A 21048-nucleotide genomic window follows, 5' to 3' on the forward strand; every position below is an offset into this window, starting at 1 on the left:
TACATATGAACTCTTGTGATGATTTTGACTTAACATAATGTATTGTCATTAATTGAATTCTCTTGCATTTCCTGTTGAAGGCAACCAATAAAAACAAGTTTCATAAATCCATTCTCCAGAACTATCCTTGGAATATATATTTGTCGTGTACGGTACTTTTCTGTTTCCTGAACATTTGTTCTCGCCCCTTGCCTGTCTGGCTGAGTTGTGTTATGTGGGAGTCATTATACAATTTTCGCAGTTGGTCTAGTATTTCCTCTCTGCATGTATTTATTGCAATAACAGCCACAAAGGATTACTGTTAATCCCTTTTTTGTGGTTAATTTACAATGTTTGTCTAAATAATCCAATAGAGTAATAGGTCTATAGGGTTAGATTTGATTTGATTTATTTGAACGGTCTATTGTGCAACTCTCCCAAATTCACAACCGGTTGTCATTTTTGTTGTTGGATATGACAAGAGATGTCTCAAACAACTAGGCCACGTTTTTCAAAAAGAAAATCTGCGATTTAAAAACCCAGCCTGAATCACCTTGTAATAAAGCAATCTGTTTGTAAATCCATCAAGAATTCAGTGAGTTACAAGTATTGACGTAGTTCAATCATCCAATTTACCAGCGACTATACAGCACAGCCCCCTGTCCGAAGATGCCCAACCCCAGACAATGCTTTCAACTCCACCTTGAGCCATCTTGTGTTCTTATACTAATGTATGGACCACATTGCGTGATTTCCGTTTTGCATTTTTCCCCATACAAATGCTATGGGGTATTGACTTGGGTGATATGGCCTAAAAATAATATCACAATATTTCAAAGAAATTTGTGGTGACGCTATTTTTGACGATAGTGGAAATAATTACTGAACAATTGATTTGTGGTTGGTTCTTTGGAATAATATAACTTTTATTGCAGCACAATATTTAAGACACCTTTTTTCCACAAATGAAATGTAAACAAAGTGCAAATATAGCAACCGTAATGGAATGAAATGTAAATAAACACAGGCCAGGAAGTGTTTACCCTGCGAGGTCTAATTGTTACATAACCGCTTAAAGCACATAAAGCACATTTATTTAGCAAATACAAAGAAAACACAAAACTTTAGAAGTCAGTGGCAAATTGCACGAGTCAAGAAAGTCCATTATTTTCTCCTGTGTGGTTGATCCTCGTGATGTAGAGGCAAAAAACGATACGATTGTTTAGGCAGTGGTTATTTTGCCGTAACCGGCAAACCCTGCTGTGAGCGTTATTTTGCCGTGAATGTCTCTGATTGGTCAATAAAAGGAATGAGAAAATGCCGTCATTGCTTGTAGACATTACTAGCGGGTATGAATAACGCAAATGTACATGTTTACACCTTGGCGCAACAACAACGCGCACGTCGTCTCATTGAGAGCACGTTAGCTTAGCGGACGGTTAGCATAACAAAGTTACGTCAACTATGAGGCGAGTTACCGGTCATAGTAAAATAACCACCGCGGATTGTTTATCTTGGCGAAACAGTACGCGACCGCTTCAGTATTATTCAACCACCGTCTGTTTGTTTTTTTCCATAAGGAGTGCGTCTAATCAAGAGTGCTCCAGTAATGAACTTTTGTTCACACCAAACAACACAAGCTGTTTCCATGTCCTCCTCACGTGTCTTCAGCCTGCAAATCCTCTTAAACTTCCAGAACCCACCTGTGCGTCTTCTTTTGCAACAGAACAATGAACTATGAACTGTCATGTTCTAAAATTCACACTATGACTTGCTGTGAATATGTTTCATGTGTGTGGGCATTTCCTCACTGGGCTTTACCGTCATTTTATTAATTAATTTGCAAAAATGTATAAAAACGTTTTATTTTAACTATTGGCATGGTCCCAAAAACGTATTTGTGGTTTTTTTTTTTAATGCTAGAGCATACAGAAGGCTTTGATGCAGCTTCTGACCTGAAGAAGTTGCTTAAAGCAATGGTAGTTATTACAAAAAACGGCCAGCAGGTGACAGCAGAGTATAAGAGATCAACCAGGGCCATGTTGCAAAAAGCACATTTACCCACAGTTTTGAAGAGATTTGTGAATAATGATGAAACCTAGCTATATTCTAATTGCTGCAAAATGGAAACAGATAGAAATGTAATTTTTTTCTTGATGAAAGAAGAGACTCTAATCTTTCTTTTGGTCCATGTTTTTATAGCAATAGAACACAATATTCTTCTCTAAATCAGTCAAAATCCAATAAAACAGCCAGAAGCGAAGGGGGTTGCTTCAGTGAAAATGGCTGGGCGTGAATGAGTTAAACAACAAAAACACTGATGTAAAACTGATATGCATTTGATATGTATACACATTTTTTTATGTTAGAGCGTACAGAAGGCTTTGATGCAGCCTCTGAACTGAAGAGAATGCATGAAGCAATGGTAGTTATTATAAAAACGACCAGCAGGTGGCAGCAGAGTATAAGAGATCTACCAGGGCCATGTTGCAACAAGCCCTTTCCCCAGTGTTTTCAAAAGGTTTGTGAATAAAGATGAAACTTAGCTGTATTCTAATGCTAATTGCTGCAAAACGGAAACAGATACAAATATACTTTTTTTCCTGATGAAAGAAAAGACTAATCTTTCTTCTGGTATGTTCCGTGTTTTTATAGCAATAGAACAGAATATTCTGTGGGTCATGCAAAATCAGTCAAAATCCAGTAAAACAGCCGAGAGCAAAGGGGGTTGCTTCAGTGAAAATGGCTGGGAGTGAATGAGTTAAGTGCATGTAGCAGACTAACAGGTGGAAACTCTGAGTTACTTTCTGTTAATAATAGTCATGTTCGGATTGATTGAATTTTTACCTCAATGATTTAGGATAATCTTTTATCAAAGATGGAACCAAAGTGTAATCTAACCATTTTTCACAAAATTCTCTCTGCTGGTAGCTTTCCACCAGCCTCCCTAATATCCGAGCCGTGGGAGTGGCGCTGCTGTTGAGGAATGCTAGCTACAGATAAAACCCGAGAGGTCACCCCTTCTCTTCCTCTTTTCTCGTCTCTCTCTCTCTCTCTCCTCAAGCTGGACGTAACTTGTATACCATTGGCTTCCCGCCATTTTTCCCTCCCCTTTTGAGTGGCAGGAATATTATGCCGCTTTTCCATTAGCCCGGTTCCACACCAAAATGTTCGTCTTTCTATTCAACTTTTTAAGAACCATTTCGGAGGTGGTTCTGAAGTGCCGGTTGTCTGGGGCCGAGCGGGGCTGTGTCATCTGATTGGCCGTGAGCGATTCAGCAAGCAACTCCGTGACACACGCACATTTCCTGGTTTTACTCAGAAATTCGAAATTTTTTCCTTGCACATGCGTAAGTCGATACCGTCTGGCATTATGGGGAAAGAATGTGACGTATTTAGGCTAAAAGTACGGTTGAACGTACTTTCAAACATATTTAAATACGTTTAAACGTATTTGCATATACGTTCAAACGTGGCTGCCAGTAAAAAATGTTTACTCCACATTGGCTGTTCCACGCTTAGTGCTGGGAAAGATGACGCATGGCACATAATGGTGATGTCGAAAAGCAACGTGATAGCGGCAGACTTGTGCGGCAGCGCTCGCAACAAGCGGGAATGCTGTGGCTCAAGGGTGTACAGTAGGTCAATATTTTCCCCTCAGTGACGTGAGTTGAGAATAATAACGTAAAAGAGAAGACAAACTTGTCTGTCCATGCCTCACTCCCCATTTTGTGTCAGTAGCATCTGCTGGAACTCACTAGTGTCTTTGCGGGGGTGGGGACTCTTGTGGCACTATCGAGTGTTTGCGCTGTTATGAAAGGCAAGCACAGCATGGGCGTTTGCCTACATTACTGTTGGGTGATGATTATAAATATAATTGTGGGGAGAAACTAATGCACGTTAAATGAGACCCGTGTGCAAAATGTGAGCCGAGAAGGGGAAAAAATAAAGGAAGGAGGGGGATAAGTCTGCCACACCCGGCCCTCTTGCATCCTTTACCTTCATCCCTTTCTCTCTCTCTCTCACACACACACACACACGCACACACGCACAAACTCACTCCTCCTCCTCTGCTCTCCAAGTCTATCTGCTAGTGTTTCCATGAGAACAGCGCACTGGGCATGGGGGGGTGGGCTGGTGGGTTGATGGCGAGGCTGACGTGTCCTAAGAGCACTGCGTGCGTGCATGCATCTATGCATGCGCTATCATCTCTGCTCACTTTCACATTTCTCTACTGGCAAGCGCAGATGCTGGCACTTCCACAAAACATGCTTTGGGCATTGCCTTGGCAATTTGGATGTTGAGTTTACACTAATGTGAGACCCTCAGAGTGGATTGTCAGAGTGGCAGCCTAACAAGAAGAAAATCACTTTACAAGAACATCTATTTGGGTATTGTGTGAAAAAGTGGAGGAGTGTTGAGAACTCAATAGAAAAACATTAAAATAAGACTTGAGTAGAGGTCAGGGTTTTGCTATAGCTTGGCTGAAGGGGGATGAGAAAATGGAAAAAAGAAAAAGAAAAAAAGAAGAGTGCTGATATTAAATAGGTGAGAAGGGAATATGGAAGTGGGGGATAGTGTGAAGAAGGACAGAGGGATGGAAGGGGCGAGGCAAAGGGTGGGGTTTTAAAGGGCGGGCTTGTAGTCATTGTCAGGCAAAGTGGAGGGGGGGGGGGGGTGGAGCAAGAAAGAGAGAGCAAGAGCGAGGTGCAACCAGGCACACTGACTAAAGCAAGCGTGTATGTGCAGACTGGGAAGAGTAAACGCGCTGGGCAGCATAGCTGTTGATACAGAGAGAGAGAGGGAGAGAGAGAGAACGTGTGTGTGTGAGTGTGTGTGAGTGTGTGCACGCGAGAGGGAGAGAGAGAGAGAGAGAGAGAGCGAGCGGTGAGAGAAGAAGAGAAAAGAAGGAAAAGGGAAAGAAAGAAGGCGAGAAGAAAAAGGGAGGATACTACGACGACAACTATGCTGTGCTGCATACGAAGAACCAAACCGGTAAACTGCTCTCATTTGCTTCATCCATTTATTTCAATTGTTCAGCTCCATCATGTGACAGAATCTCATCTTTGAACTTTTGAGTGTTGCGTTGCTGTCAGTCAGAGGTTGTAGAAGTCGTTGATGTAAATTACTTGGACTTTGGGGCCCAGTTGGTCCTCATAGTGGTTTCTCTACAGAGACCCCAGACACGCCTTGTGGATGTGATTTTCCTCCATGAATGGATGTTGCTACTCAAAGTGTACTTACAGTTTAAGACTGCAATTTGATCTGAAGCGGCATCCCTTCTTATTGATCATGCACTTGTTAAACGTGAACGAATATTGAGAGACACTTGATAGCTTCTGTACTGTAAAAAAAAACAACTTATCAAATAAAGAGCTTCATTATTCATTTTAATGGCAGCAAACTTTAACACGATGAAATCATACTTTCAATTGTCTTGAGAATTGCGGCCAACACCCAAAAAAGTACATTTCCACAGTGAGGAGGAGGGAAAAAAAGGGTGGGGTGCAGAGTGAGTGAGCAGCACCATCATGTCAGCGGCCTCGAGGGATTACAATGGGAATAAATGACTCTAAATAGATTATCATAGCCCTCCAGATCCATGAGTGGATTCTGCCAATGGAGGGTACAATGAAGTGTGCACTCGTTTAAAGGGTGTGAAAGGCTGGTGTTCGCTGAGAATTAAAAAAAAAAAAAAAAAAAAAGGAAAGAAAAAGGCAGACAAGGTGCTGCATGGAAATGGGTGGATCCAAATAGTGCCAGAGAAAGAAGAGGTGCTCATCATTGCATTAGCCATTAAGCCGGGGATATTTTCTGTTTTGAGTGACAAGAATAATTTTCCCGCCACCATCGTTAATCAAACGGGAATGTGATTTTAGCGGATTCATGACATGCTGCATTTTGATGGCACTTGATTGCTTCATTAATTTCTGGATGAGTCATATTGACTGTGGCGGGCAGAAGGCACAAATTAAGGAAGCATGACAGCTGAAAGAAGAGCAGAAAAGGCAGAAGTAAAAAAAAAGAGTAACAGGAGTACCACAATGAACATTTGCTGTGCACTGTAGATACAACGAAACGTACAAGGGAGGAGGAGAGAAAGAGTAAAATAACGATTTAAATGAGACTTAATGGGGAGGTGGAGCGGGTGCAGGAAGGTAGAAAGGAAATGAAAGTGGATGGTGGCAGAGCGAGGGATGATAGTTGGATGTGGGGAAGAAGGGGCGGAAACATGGAGGGGGGAGGGGGGATAGCCGGCACGCTGCACACTGCAGCCATGTGGTGGGTGAGGCGCCGGCTTTTCGTGAGCTTTCCTTCCCCACTGCAGGCTGCTTCAAGCATGAGTGCCACTGCGGGGATGAACCTAAAACATTTGTCTTCCTTCACCTGCTTCGATGCTTCGACTAATTGTGTCAAAAAGATCCTCCGTTTTCTGTTGAACAGTGTTGCTATGGGTGCTAGCATGATGTGCTAAGGGAGTGGCTGTCAACTCCAGGTTTAGCTTTTGTCTTTGGACACAATTCAAATTCAGTAGCTTTTATTTATCGATGGAAAAATGTAGTATTAGGCTCCTGCGTTTAGGTCTTTTTCTGGTCGAGATCCCATCTTAAGTCCAACAAAAAAAATGAGTCTTTTAAGAAGCAGAACCTTTAGCTAGCAGTATCACACTATTAGCTTCCGATAATAATGTTGGGCTAAGTTGCCGAATCAAATTCAACCTAATAGCTTCTTCTTAGCGCTGCCCTACTACCATTTTTAATTCATCCTCAGATCCAGACCACACCTGCTTGTCATGTCTGCCTCCACTTTCTGCCCCCGCCCACCATGAATGATTCTCATGGCTGCTTAAACTTTGATTTAGCCGTAGCGTAAGCCACAGCCCACACTGGCCATTCTTCCATTCTCCTGTGGCCACCACATCATGTCCAGCCATCCTTTCCCTCTCCTCTCCTCCCCCACCTGCAGCTCTCCTCATCCCTCGCTCCCTTGTCAGATCACTGGCGATTGCAGAGCCTTTGTTCAGACAGCGAGTCAGTGTAATTGAATTAAAGGCTGCTCCAGAGGATGTAATGATGCTAGCATATGGTCGCATATTAGTCGGCGCGGCGCATTCGTCGCAAACGAAGCCGTAGATCCTGTAACATCGCCCACTGATGGACGAGTACGAGGGCTGACGCGGCAACGGCGGCCAGGGGGGCTGTGGCCGTCGCCACCTGAGCGGCCCTCGACTCATCTGCAGGAGATAGTCGGCTACAAGGGTGTGGTACTACGATGAGTCTGCCTGGGTGAGCGAGACAGTGAGAGAGAGAGAGAGAGTGAGAGAAAGAATGAAAGGATGGCTGGGTACGAAGCAAAGTGAAGACAGCACAGACAACGTGAGGCAGATGTTCAGCAGTGCCGCTCGGTGTCTGGATTATTTCACCATCAGTAACTAAAATCAGACTGGCATTTTAATCCTATAACTAATACCGTTGTTCCAAAAAACACATGACTGTCTGTCTATTAACACACTGCAGAATTATCCAATAATCACAAATGAAACAGATATTCTTGACACTTTATATACTTTTCAATCGAATCCTTTCCTGTTGCCTGAGTGGTGATGGAAAAAGGAAACCACGTACCAGATGGGTTCATTTTTGTGACAAATGGTTCCATGGCACATCAGCCATCACTCAGCCGAACACTCAACTGTCCCCATCCTTTCCTCCCCCTTTCTGAAACACGTCCCTAATGGCACCGGCAACGGGACACTGAGGTGGCGGATTGCTACCGTGTCACTGGTGGGGGATGGGGTGTCCGTGTGCGTGTGTGTGTGAGAGAGTGGTTATAGATCTATAGCCGATGACTCTGGGTGTGGTTCTCACGACAGCTGCTGCCCACCCAAGGGCAGAGGCAGACGAGAGCGTAACAGACTGCAGATGTAATAGATACATGCAGCGGTCAGATTATGAACTGAACACATTCGGATTTTTATTACATGACTCTGAGTTAGGCGGTTAATTTGATCAATCTAAGAATGAGGATGACCGTTTATTCGTCACTCCTTGTAATCTTTCAACATCATAGCTCTTGTATGCAGATCACATAATTGGCATGAAAATCAATTCATTTTTGCAAAAAATGGTTAACTAGTTAACATTAAGTATCTTTGGGTAGGAATACATTACAGGCTAGTTTGATCAATTCCTTATTGACTGCTAATTGTCATCAGAGTAAAATGGTGGTCTCCTAACAGGCGTGGTCTGTATGTACCCGTGGGCAGTGCAGCCGAATTTTTGAATGAAAATATGTGCCGCACACATACCGATGGGAACAGCGCCTGCAGGGGGATACGTGACCAGGGTTCAATTAACAGTCACAAGAAGCAGATTTGCAGGGAGAGTTTTGAGGTGGAATATAATAAATAGGAGAAACTGAATATGTTTTTGTAATAGAATATACAAAAAGCTTATAATGACATTTTTAAAGAACATTTGTATGATTTATCATAGTATCACTGCCGTTAATCATACACTGTAAAATGGTTTGATTAAACAAAACTACCTATCTAGTAGGTTAAGCTCGTATTGGCTTGATTAATCAATAGATTGGTCAGACATTGACCATTGCGGGTGGTAACAGGCATACCAATTTTATTGGTTAGCCAAACAACCAATGAAATTGGTTACAGTAGAATGTAAGTCTAGATAGATCACTTGTAAATATATTTATGGTATCAATTTATTGTATTCTAAATGTATTTATTAATTATTATAAGTGATTACAATATATTATATATAAAAAATATAGTGTTTTAAAAATGAAAATGTGTGTCTAGATAGATCACTATGTGTGACCAACTCCGTGTCTGCCCTGAGACTGGGAGGTTGTGGGTTCAATCCTTGGAAGGGTCATAACAAAGACTATAAAAATGGGACCAATTGGCCTCACTGCTTTACAATCAGTATTAAGGATTGGAGTCAGGGGGTTTAGGTCACAAAATGATTCCTGAGCGTGACGCCTCAAAACTCAGTTATATCTTTAGGGACTGGTTAAGTAGATTTAACCGACCGTTAACTGTAATGGCACTGTTATCTTGTTGTTCAAAACTCTGTTAACTTCAACCTGCTGTTAACTTGCTGTTAAAGTTAACACACCTAAGGATTGCCGCTAACTTTTTAACAGTGTGGTTAACTCTGCGTTCGTGCTGGCTTCATGATGCCCGTTGAGCGCAAAAAAAGAGAGGGTCTACCGAGGGCTTGACTTTGACATTGGTGATTATTCTGATGAAGAGTTAAAAGTCAAAAGAGAAAGAATAAAAATTCGTTTTTTAAGATGAGTTCTAAAAATGCACAGAGAGGGGGCTTGCCCAACATTTAGTGGGAGGTGTTTGCATAGAGAGGTTACCTATAATGTTTCTTGTTTGCTTTCATGCCAATAACCAAACAGACAACAACCCTGTGAATAGCGGCTAATTATTTATGTTAAATAAATTTTAATTTAATATTATAATAATATTTTTAATGAAGTTCAATTCAAAACAGTAATTACAAATATTAGTAATAATTACAAGTATTAGATAAAAAATACACACATATTAGGAGCATGTAAATACAAAAACAAGACAAATAAATGCAATTCTATCAAAAATATTACACAAAAAATACAAATCAGTCAAAAATACCATTACGTTAGACAAAAAAAAACCTGACAAAAATATGAGAAACAAAAATATGCAATATTCTATGCTACAAAAATATTGCATAAAATATTAATAAATTATAAGGAATTAAAAAATAATAAATTATTTCACAAAAACTCGAAATTGCTTCAACTGATTAAATAACGTTTGTTTGGTTGGTCGTTTGGATAGTATCCATTCCTTTTATATTATATCTGTGCTAAACAGTGCCGTAAACGGCAAGGTTAACCTTAACGGTGCCGTTAACTAACAGCGTGACTAACCATGTTTTGAACAACGCATATTTAACAGTCGGTTAGTTAACGGTGGGTTAAGAATACACCCGGTGGTTAGGGGTTAAACAGTGGTTAAAATAACCGAGAATTGAACAACCGGGCCCAGGTAGATTGATCAGATTTAACCCTTTTTTTGGGGTAGATTTGACTAATCTGTTTTTAGAGTGTAAAAGTCCAAAGAAAGTAAGTGTATCAGGAAGTCAAGCGTTTTGTAACGGAAACGAAAAAAATCTGTATCAATAATGCAAATGGTGATGCCACAAAAGCGGTCGAACCAGGATGATGATCTTCCCCTTCGTCCTCATAAACTCATATGAGATCATTTTTGGCACGTTATTACATTTGCACTCACACACCCTAATCTCTAAAGTAGTTGACAACCCCCTCCGATCCAATAATGATGTCATAGCACCATATTCCCAGACACCCTCGTCCGTTGCTGTCTCCTTCGCTCCCTCTCTGATTCATTGTATGCAGCCAGTAAGTAATTCTATTTAGAGTTAAGTGCTTGGGTCAAATTTTGGCAATTGTAAGCACCAATGAGATCAGTCGTGATGAAAGCCCCAATAAGTCACCTGGGACCTTGCATATTACACACAAGGTATGACGGTGCCTAGCAGTACTACTTTAGTATTACTCTTTTCATAAAGTAGTGTACATATGCACTGTAAATTCTGTAGAGTAAATTTTACTCTAAACAGAGTCTTTTTGGTCCCACTCCAAACAGAGTAAAATTTCCACTTGGAAGAGCTTAAAATATTCAAGAAAATTTTATTCAAAGTATTTTTAGTGTGTATGAGAGAATTTGCCTACCCAATAGAAAAAATATATTCAAGATGTTTTCACTCAGAAATTGTAAGTAACTTTTGCAAGGAGAGATTTGGGCTACACTTTAGTGGTTTATTAAAAAAAAAAAAGTTACACAAGAGTTGAGCAACGAACTCATGACCTTGAGCTTGGGAGACTGCCACTCTACCACCTGAGCTATGCCACTCCTACTGTTTGCTTATATCCAAAAGGAGACCCAAAACATAATTTATGGTCTTTTGGAGATGATTTCAGCTGTCGAGTGATATACTATCACATAGTAGGAGCTGCATGGCTCAACATGAAGTTGTGGGTTTGTTCCTCAACCCTTGAGTGACATGTATTTATTTTTTTACTCTCTAACAAGTGTAAATTTTACTCTGGTTAGAGTGGGACCAAACATACACACAGTATGTTTAGAGTAAAATTTACAGAACTTACTGTGTGTACAACCATAATCCTGAACTTAATAGAATGAAGCTTAAATTACGGCGTTATTTTGAGGCAGGATTTACACCCTTCGATCCCTCGTGGGCGAACGTGAATATTGTTGCACCATGTCGTCGCTGTTGCAATATTGAGCTGACACTTTGACCCTGAAAATGACATGTTGGTTTTACGGCCTGCACATCCTAAATCATGACACACGGATATGCTAGCACACTGACAGCTACCTCAACCCTAGAATATATATATTAGAGCTGTCAAATGATAATTTTTTTAAAATCAGATTAATCACATTTTAGAATTTTGATTAATCACGATTAATTGCTTAGTAAAAAAAGGCGTTTTTATTCCCCCAAAAATCCTGCCAAATTTGAAAAGCACTGGTTATGTGTTCATTCTTTTGACATTTAATGTTATGAGGACGTCTTCAACATTTATTTTTTTTGATCCACTGCACACACTCTTCCTCTTTTTCTAATCAGTTAATTACTTGCATAATTCAAAATGGAAAAAAATGACCCCGATATTTTGACATGAACAAATATTCTAAATGTGATACACAAACATTTATTTTTAATGCATGTAATTATGTTTATTGCTAAAACAAAACCTGTGCTACCTTAAACGTAGCCATCCGCTGTTTTTGGGTGATTAATTAATCAATTAACGCTTTAACTTTGACAGCACTAATATATATATATGACCAATAACCTACAATGCAACATTATAGCCATAGACTGAGGGAAGTGATTAAAAAAAAAGTCTCTCATCCCCTCTTGACCACCAAACCCCCACCCCACTGCACTCTGACACTTCCTCACACAGTACACGTTCTTAGGGCAAGCTGATTGCAACCCCTGATTTATGTGCTCCTATTGGCTGGCAAGAGGTCAGGTACACACTGCCGATCGGGAATGTCTTTCATTGCACCAACCAGCAGACAGCACTGTGATGAGTTAGCACTCTGGTTGCCAAGGTAACCTTTGATAGTTGGAAGGGACATGGTAGTGAATGCTGAGGAAATTGAAGCAGGCGGTTGGTTCCCTAGCAGCCAGATGACATTAAGTCACAGAAAGCTGGACCCATTATTTTGAGAATATTGGATTTTGTTTCTATTTAGAGGATATTATAGGTAATATTAATGTACACCATAACAATTCCTCATTTCTATGTTTGACTATTTCCTTTATTATTTTCTGTAGCAGTATCAAGCCATACAACAATTTGTCGGTCACAGAATTCGTCATGATTGAAAATGGCACTAAATAGCACTTGGCACTGTAAAATCAGCTTCTTATTCCATATAAATCATTGTTAAAAGAGATGTCAAAAAAATTCTTCACAATAATGTTCTATGCACCCCCACTAGTCTAAACACAGCATTCTGATTAATATCATGATTGTGTAATATGAGTGAAGCAGAAAATTCCACCCGATTTTATCCATCTTCGGGGCAGCCATTTTCCCACTTGCTGTCGACTAAAAATGACATCACAATGCCTTAGTGCAGAAGTAATAACCAATCACAGCTTAGCTTGCGAATGTCACATGACCAAACGCTAAAAACAAGTGAGTCATGATTGGTCGTTATCTGAGCCCAGAGCAACCGTGAAGTCATTTTTATATTAAAAAAAAAAAAACGTGGCAAAATGGCCGCTCCATGAAATAGTTAAACACGGGTGCTGCTTAATTAATATCCCGCAAACGCAGTATTAATCACAGTGCCGTGTTTGGACTACAAATAGAAAATATTATGGTAACAAAAATGTTTGACTTGACTAAAGAGAACAGACTGAAATGAATAAATAGAAAACCACGACAAGTCCACAACCAATTGATTTTATTATTTGACCTCACTTGTGTTACACAGCTTGCATGCACAATTTGTTTTGGCTTAATGTTGCTTATTAATTTTTTTAATGTGTACATTAAATGCTTTTGATTGGTTGAAAGAATATTTAAACTAAATTTGTTTGCTTATTTATTTTGAATGTACTGTAACGTTTTGTTTGCATTTTCAGTGCTCATCATTTTTTCCTTTATTTGATTTGATTTCTTTTCATTAGATGATTAAATGACTCATAACACAACCCACTATTTGATGGACAGCTTTGGATCCAGTAACCAAAGGTAATATAATGGTGCCCTTTTGACATAACTCCTTGTCCTTTTCCTAATCATGGTCCTCATCCCGTCTTACACTTGCATTTTCTCCTAACTACTCCCAGAACGTTGACCCAACCTGTCCAGTATTGCTACATCAGGCTTACCAATTTTCAAGCTCACTAACACCTGTCCTTTTTCCATCTTTAAAGCATTTACTTCTAGCCTTTTGTCTCCTCTGAACTTTCAACTCAATCCATTATTTACCTATAAGGTAAATAATAAGGTATGCCAGCATGACAGCTTGAGATGATCGTTCTCAAGCAATTGACTTCACCACTGTATTAGAATACTCGATATTTGTACATTCATGCTGGTCACAATATATATAGTTTTCAGTGTATTTTAATACACCTCCTTTCTTGACAACCAGGTGGAGAAAAATGAAGATGTGGACCAGAAGATCGAGCAGGATGGCACCACCAACAAACCTGAAGACAAGGCCCATAAGGCTGCCACCAAAATACAGGCAAGCTTCCGTGGACACATAACTCGGAAAAAGATGAAAGATGGAGAGGAAGAGAAGGACGGAGACAATCCTGCTGCTGCAGAAGAAGCAACAGAGGGTGGTGAGGAGGTGAAGAAAGCAGATGGATCCGCAGCTGAGGAGGGGGACGGTGCAGAAGAGAAGGGAAAAAAGGAAGAGCAAACGAGCCAAGCCAAAAGTCCCGTGACAGAAAAGCCTGCTAACTCACCAGCAGCCGCTGCGCCCTCTCCTGCAGGAGCAGCAACGTCTCCTGTAGGGGCAGCACCTGCCCCTGTCCCTACCGCAGCATCCTCCGAGCCCCCCAAAGAGGAGCCAAAGGCTGAGGAGAAGGCTGAAGAGAAACCCAAAGATGTGGAGGCCCCAGCCGCGGCTGACAAGAAGGTGGAGGAGGGCGAGGAGAAAAAGGAGGAGGCCAGACAAGCCGACGTGCCTGCTGCTGTCAGCCCGACAGCCGAGAAGGAGGAGCTTGACCAAACAAAAGATAAAGGTATGGATTACGTTGGCCAACCAAAAAATATATAGCTTGTTTCAAGTTGTACGGGTTTCTGGGTAATTTTGGGCTGTTGAGTCAGAAAATTCAAAAATCTTTGAGAGCTCAATATTTTTGACACTTGATTAATTGCTAATCCATTTGGGGATATCAAAATGCTTGTCATTTATTCTCGAATAAAAGTAAAGTAAAGTAAGAAACATGATTTGCTTATATAGAAGGAAGAACGATTGATGATACTGTATGGATATGCTTGAAAAGACAGATACAGACTCATAGTTGTAGCATAAAGAGGATACCAATGTCAAAATATGCGTTTTTTTAAAGCACTTTTTAAAATAACAAAATTATGGAATATCTGAAAAGCTAGAGCCAATTCACAAAACCCCCCAATGTCATTTATAGATTCAGTGACATCAAAATACCCTAAAAGTGTAAACAAAATTATTGGCACCAAACTGTGTGTTGACCAGTGTTATTATTAATTATTAACAAAAATACAGTATCCAAAACAAAAATACTTCAGTCAAAACAGGAACAATTGCAGTTTTTCAGTTCATGGGACGGTGCGAGAGGGGTACTGAGTTCACAGACTAATATGCACTTTAACACTCCACAATTAAAATGCCCAATAAAAATAATTGATATGCTTTCCTATCGTCCACTTGGCAAGCATCTCAGGGAATGTCTGCTTGCCGTGTCTACAAGATTTAAAGACTTTTGGCCGGCCTCTGCTAGTTAGCACAGACATTGGAGCACCACATTAGATGAGACGATGAGGGAGAAAATGGAATCAAAACGTGGCATAAAACATATGCCAGGAAATGAAATAACTAATGCTGTAATCACAAATAAGAACCCAAGAAAGAAAATGAATAAATAAATAAAAACATTAAAAAATAAATAAAAATAAAAACTACACGTACTCTCTTGTTGTGTGATGTATTATTTTTCATCCAATTTCTGTTCCAATGGCACATTACAAAATAAATCTTACAAAATTAATTTCACTACAATTGATAGCGGGTACCGCAACGCAAAAGCAACAGAAATGCTCAGTTTTTATCCTGTCATAATAATTTTGCATATTGTTACAAGGCAGAGTTCATGGGGCTAAATCACAACTGCCCCACTGCCAAAGAAAAAGTGGCATTTATGAATTGAACTTACAAGATTGTTTGAACAGCAATCTTGGGACATAACATCAAAAAACTCTAAACATCACAACACATTTGTTTCCCAATGAAATCACTATTCTACTAACCATGATAGGCACTTTGGAAAGAAAGAACCCAGTACTGCTACATGCAATTCGGAGCTGCTATTTGTGGTCCCAGGATTCTCCTGTCTGGGTCAGACAGGTACAGTAGGGTTGATGGAGCATGCTCGGTCTGGAAAAGGCGGGGGCGTGAGACACACACCCACAAACGCGCACACCAACTGGAGAACTACACTGAATCTAGGTCACCAAGCAGCCCTGTCTCTGCGTTGTCATAGTTACCACCTCGATGGGATAGCTGGCCTGCATAGAGCAGAGCACAGATAACAGGTGTTCCGATTCAGATGAATGATTAATGAGCCTTACCGGTCATGATCCACACCGGGGATGTCTGTCACACTCAAGGAACTGGTGGCCCCCATCTGCTTGATTATAAGGACTTCAGTCCCGATACACGGATGGACACAATCAGGCTGATTTTGAATTCCAATTCACCTTTTCTGACCAAAGACTCATTTGTCTAAAGTCTTTTTGCTTCCCGATATGCTTGGTAAACAGTTGGCAATCGTAAATGGTAAACATGTTGAATAAGCATGTTGGTCAGTTCCAGGTACACTGCACACGATAAAAACAACAACAACAACCACTTTATTTTGGACTGTAACCCATAGGGTCTCACATTTAGCATAAAAGCGATCAGTTGTGCAGCCTTGTTTTGAGCTAGAGCGAAAAAAAAGCATTGACCATGTGAAAATGATCAATTTACAGATTTGTGTCAAACCCCAGAAAAATACGCATGGATCACTTTCCCAATGGGAATTGATGTGAATTTGTTACCTTAAATCCTCAAACAAATGATTTTCTTGAGATGGTGCAGTGACACCTCTGTGGCAAAAGTCCAGAAATCAACGATAGTAAATGGCTGCTGCCGTGCACAAAACATCAATTATATCAACAGAAGGCTTGGGGTTCTCTGAAGCAGCAGCACATTTAATTTAAAGCTACATCATTACATATATGAACCAATATAAGGTCATAATACACCCTCTTGTGGTGTAAACAAAACATCCTAGTTGCTAGGCTAATGCTAAAAGGCCGTTTTTTTATTGGTCAGAATTTCCCGATGACAAAATGGATTCCCTAATAATAATAATAATAATAATAATAACAATGAACAATCTATACATCATTGAATCTAGATCTAAAAGTGTGCTGTGGTCTGACGAGTCCACATTCCAAGTTGTTTTTGGAAATCATAGACATCGTGTCAAAGAGGAAAAAGACCAGTCAAATTGTTGAAGCAAAAAGTTCAAAAGCCAGCATTTGTGATGGTATAGGGGTGTGCTAGTACACATGACATGGGAAACTTGCACATTTGTAATGGTTTACGTCAAACTGTTCAGCAAAGTCCTCAATTCCCAAACACTTATTGAATATTGTTAAAAATGCCCCTATCCCAGTTATTTTGAACCTGTTGCCTGTATCAATTCAAATGAGGGATCTTTTGCAAACAAACATTAACTTTATGGTAAATGTACTGCTTTTTATATAGCGCCAACTGCCCAAAGCGTTTTACAATTGAAACCTCACATTCACCCACTCTACCACTGAGCCATGTCGCCTGACAGCTGCAATATGCAATACATTAGAGAGTTAGGTGTCATTAGCAGAGCAGTGAAAGTGCCCTATTTATGTTGCAACATAAATTGACATGAACAAGCAGACACAAGAGAGCTTTGCAGAACTCCATCCATCCATTATTAGCTCCGGATTATCTGCAGCATATCCCACCTAATTTTTGGGGGTGAAAGGCACGACACATGTACTGTAGACAAACAATCATTCTCTCACATTCATACCTATGGACAAATTAGAGTCTTCAAATGATTGAATGTGTTTTTCAAATGTAGAAAAAAGCCTGGTTGGAGTACCTGGTGACAACCCACGCAAGAACAGTGAGATCATGCATCATTTACACATACAGGCTGGGGACGAGAGTCGAGTTCTGAGCTTTAGAACTGCGAGGCACATGTGCAACTGCAAAGCACCCCAAGTGCCCTTAGAAAATAAAACTGGCAAGTCTGGCTTCCCAAAAGTTAGTCGAAAACTGTGAATTACCAATAAGTGTGCATGTGAGTGGTTGGCTTCTCTCCTGTGGTAAGTCCAACTTCTCATCTTGTGTCGCAAAACAAACTCAAATCAGGAAAGCAATATAGTTGCTGACTAAGACCATCCAAAGAAAAACGATGATGATTGTGATCTCATCTGCAATCACTCCATCTTTTTTTTTTTTTACTTTATACAGTACGGTGACTCAGACTGCATTCACATGCTAATTATACCCGACCTTTAAGTTCTCCGATGTGACTCATAATGTCTTGAGTCTTATCCACATTTAATGTATAAGCACTTATATGTGAGCAATCTGCTGCTCTCCCCCCCCCCCCCCACACTCTCTCTCTCACGCACTCTGAAAGGTACAAACACACGTCAGCTTCCCAGTTTCTAAAGCGATGATGTCACCCTTAAAAGAGGGTGAGCTCATTGCACAGTCATGGTTATGATATCACCAGTTAGTTTTCAAGAGTTGAATAAGTTCAATACACTGAACAAAAATCATTTTCACCACAAGGAAACAACGTACTTTGCAATGGATCATTATATGTACACGTATCAACTTGAGATGTTTCTGCCAGTGGTTTACCCTGAGCCCATCACACAATATCAGATATGACAGGTTGGAGTGCTCACTTTAAATATTGAAGACCCATTAGGAGGACGTGCCCATCTTATGATTTACAGTCTGCATGATATCTCAGACATGAGCAACTTCTGCCGTACACTCTTAAGCACTTATGAGTGTGAGCAGCATCAACTCACTCACACTTGAACTCAGTGAATATACTGCATATTGTTTGAAATGCTCTTTGAATCAATGATCTTTGATGCTCAGTATCTCTAAGGGCCAGATCGAGTCTTATAATTATTCCAGGCCCTTATGTGAAAATCCTTATTTTTTTCATTCTGAATTTTATTTCCAACCGCTTGTCTCCTCTTTCTCTCAGATGCTGCAGAGGAGTCGAAAGCAGAGGGGGAAACCCCAGCAGATGCAGCCGCCGAGGCCACTGAGTCCAAGGACGACTGAGGGAAAGTCTAACCTCCAAAAAGAATTACGCGAATGAAGAAAAACAAAAATCTAAAAAGGTTGCTCTTTGTCTTCCCAGTGCAAAGGCAGTCCATTTTTATTTGTTTGTCATTTTTTGTGTGGCAATGGTTTTCTCATGTTGGGGGAGTTTCCAGCGTGAAGTTTTTTGGCTCAAGCTAATACTATGATGACGTGGTGATGATGTTGTTGTTGTTGATGATTCTGAAATATGATTGTTATGCTGATGAGGAGAAAGATTTGATTTCTAGCATCTTCCGCTATGTATTGTAGAAGGTTTGGCAGTGGTTTATAAAACTCCCAACTGGATTGATACACATTTAATATGTTGAGCAAATAAACTCAACTTTATTTGCTTGCACATTGCAAATTCAATCTGTACTTTGGCCAGTTCACGCACAAAAAAAGCTGGTTTTTCACATGTAACTCAAGTTTTCATTACAAGTGTATTGAAAACACAGCAAACAGGAAATACAAAAACGCATTATGATAAGAATGTATACTTAAATGTGCATCATTTCCAGTTGGAGAGCTGTATACTACAACATATAGGACAATACTATTACTCTCGCTACTACTTTGCTTGAGTCACTCAAGCTTGAATAACAGCCCTTTTACAAACTGTCATGACCCTCATTTGCAAAAAAGGACCTGTTGCCATTGAAATGCCATGTTCGTATAATAAACATTAGAAATCTGCTTTAGTATTATTACATGAAAACGTATATTCTGCCAACCAAATAGGAGAGCAGTAGCATGAACCATCGAACCAGATGCATGATGGGAACTCTCCCTCTGAGAGGAACTTTTTCGCATTTACCGAAACTTAAGAGGTGTGGCGGCTTCTTTTTGATGTCTTTGGTGTTGTTATGACAGTTTATATGAATTGGGATAATCCTCTTGCACAGAAAAATACATTGAAAAAAAGATGAACACACAAATGAGCAAACAAACAAAAAACGTAAAAAAAACTTTTCCTATGTTCCAGTGAGTGCAATGTCCAGTTTCAACCTAACAAAGAGTGAGGGAAAAAAAATGGTTTCAATGTCTGTTTTCAAAATAAAGCAAATGTGCCAATTACCATCATTAAGTGTGGTGTTTGTTTCCAAAGTTTTGCTTTTCGAAGGAATTGGGAGAGGGGAGCTTAAAAAAATATATCATTGGTTGGCTCACTTATATGAATGTTGCAGGAATACAGCATATGTGAAGAGCTTCACAATTGATTGGTGTGAAAGATTGATTGTCTGTACTGAATGTGCCCTGCGTTTAGTGTGTACCTGCCTCACCTGCAACCCTAATGAGGACAAGCAGTACAGTATTACTGGGAAAGATGATGCCAGCAATGTCACAATTCAAACTTCTGCTGAAGATTGTTACAGCATAGCAAAGTTTAGCCTTCACCACTGTGGAGTCGTTATGATTGTAGAATAAACATAAGCCATAATTTTCCTCCCACTTGTTTTGATTCTGTTCTGTGCCTTCTAACTGTACAGAACAGACAATTAAAGATTTCTCTTTTACTAAAATGACAATCATATACCGTACAGAAGTGTTACATTCGTCAACAAAAACTAAACAAAAATAATTTTGTCAACACACATTTTTCACTGGACTAAAACTAGACTAGACTAAAACCTTCATTAATAAAATATAACTAGGACTAAATCAGTAAGTATGTCGACTAATGAAGACGAGACGAAAATGTACTTCACTTAATAAAAAAGTGGACTAAAATCTATGGACATTTTAGTTTATGAACAAAAATGAGACAAAAATGATATGATTTTGTGAAATCTTGTCTCTTATAAACTGTCATGTGACACACCTCCTTTCAAATCTGCAGCTAGCTAGCTAGCTAGCGAGTGCAACATACACAAACACATGGGACAGACAGGAGGTAGTTTCACGGTAAAAGGTTAAAAAAAAAATATATATATATATATATATATATATACTGTATATATATATATATATATATATATATATATATATATAGACTGTATATATATATAAAGTTATAGTAACGTAACATTAATCCAACGGCTGTAACATTCCAACATTAATGTTAAACCGACCGCTAACTAATGGTAGTTAACTTACTAGCTCATAGCATGGAGCCATAGTAGCCATTGTAATTGTGTGTCAAGTTGTTTTTCATTAAAAAAAAAGAGAGAGACATTTTTATGTGAAATAGTTTTAGATCTGAAATGTTCAACATAATGTTTTCTTGGACTAAAATAAAGACTAAAATGCTAGATTTATAGTCGACTAATAGCAGATGTCCAGTGGGCCGGCGTGTTTTGGGGCAAATACAAGCAGGAATGGACCTAAGT

The 21048-nt window shown here is 39.7% G+C and overlaps 1 protein-coding gene across 1 annotated transcript; it reads left to right on the forward strand.

The window, feature by feature from the left end:
* Positions 1-4682: 4682 nt before the first annotated feature.
* gap43 (growth associated protein 43) lies at positions 4683-19801 on the forward strand. Its single transcript, XM_077566780.1, has 3 exons — positions 4683-4974; positions 13730-14330; positions 18618-19801. Exons 1-3 carry the CDS (start codon positions 4945-4947, stop codon positions 18695-18697), a joined length of 711 nt encoding a protein of 236 aa, XP_077422906.1. The 5' UTR covers positions 4683-4944; the 3' UTR covers positions 18698-19801.
* Positions 19802-21048: the final 1247 nt, after the last annotated feature.

Source organism: Vanacampus margaritifer, chromosome 5, assembly GCF_051991255.1.
Source record: "Vanacampus margaritifer isolate UIUO_Vmar chromosome 5, RoL_Vmar_1.0, whole genome shotgun sequence".
NCBI lineage: Eukaryota > Metazoa > Chordata > Actinopteri > Syngnathiformes > Syngnathidae > Vanacampus > Vanacampus margaritifer.

What these genes read in the sequence shown, in the direction of transcription:
- gap43 (XM_077566780.1), top strand. Translation starts at nt 4,945, where the DNA reads ATGCTGTGCTGCATACGAAGAACCAAACCG. An exon ending in GCATACGAAGAACCAAACCG is followed by an intron (nt 4,975 to 13,729) that starts GTAAACTGCTCT and finishes CTTGACAACCAG; the next exon opens with GTGGAGAAAAATGAAGATGT. An exon ending in TGACCAAACAAAAGATAAAG is followed by an intron (nt 14,331 to 18,617) that starts GTATGGATTACG and finishes TCTTTCTCTCAG; the next exon opens with ATGCTGCAGAGGAGTCGAAA.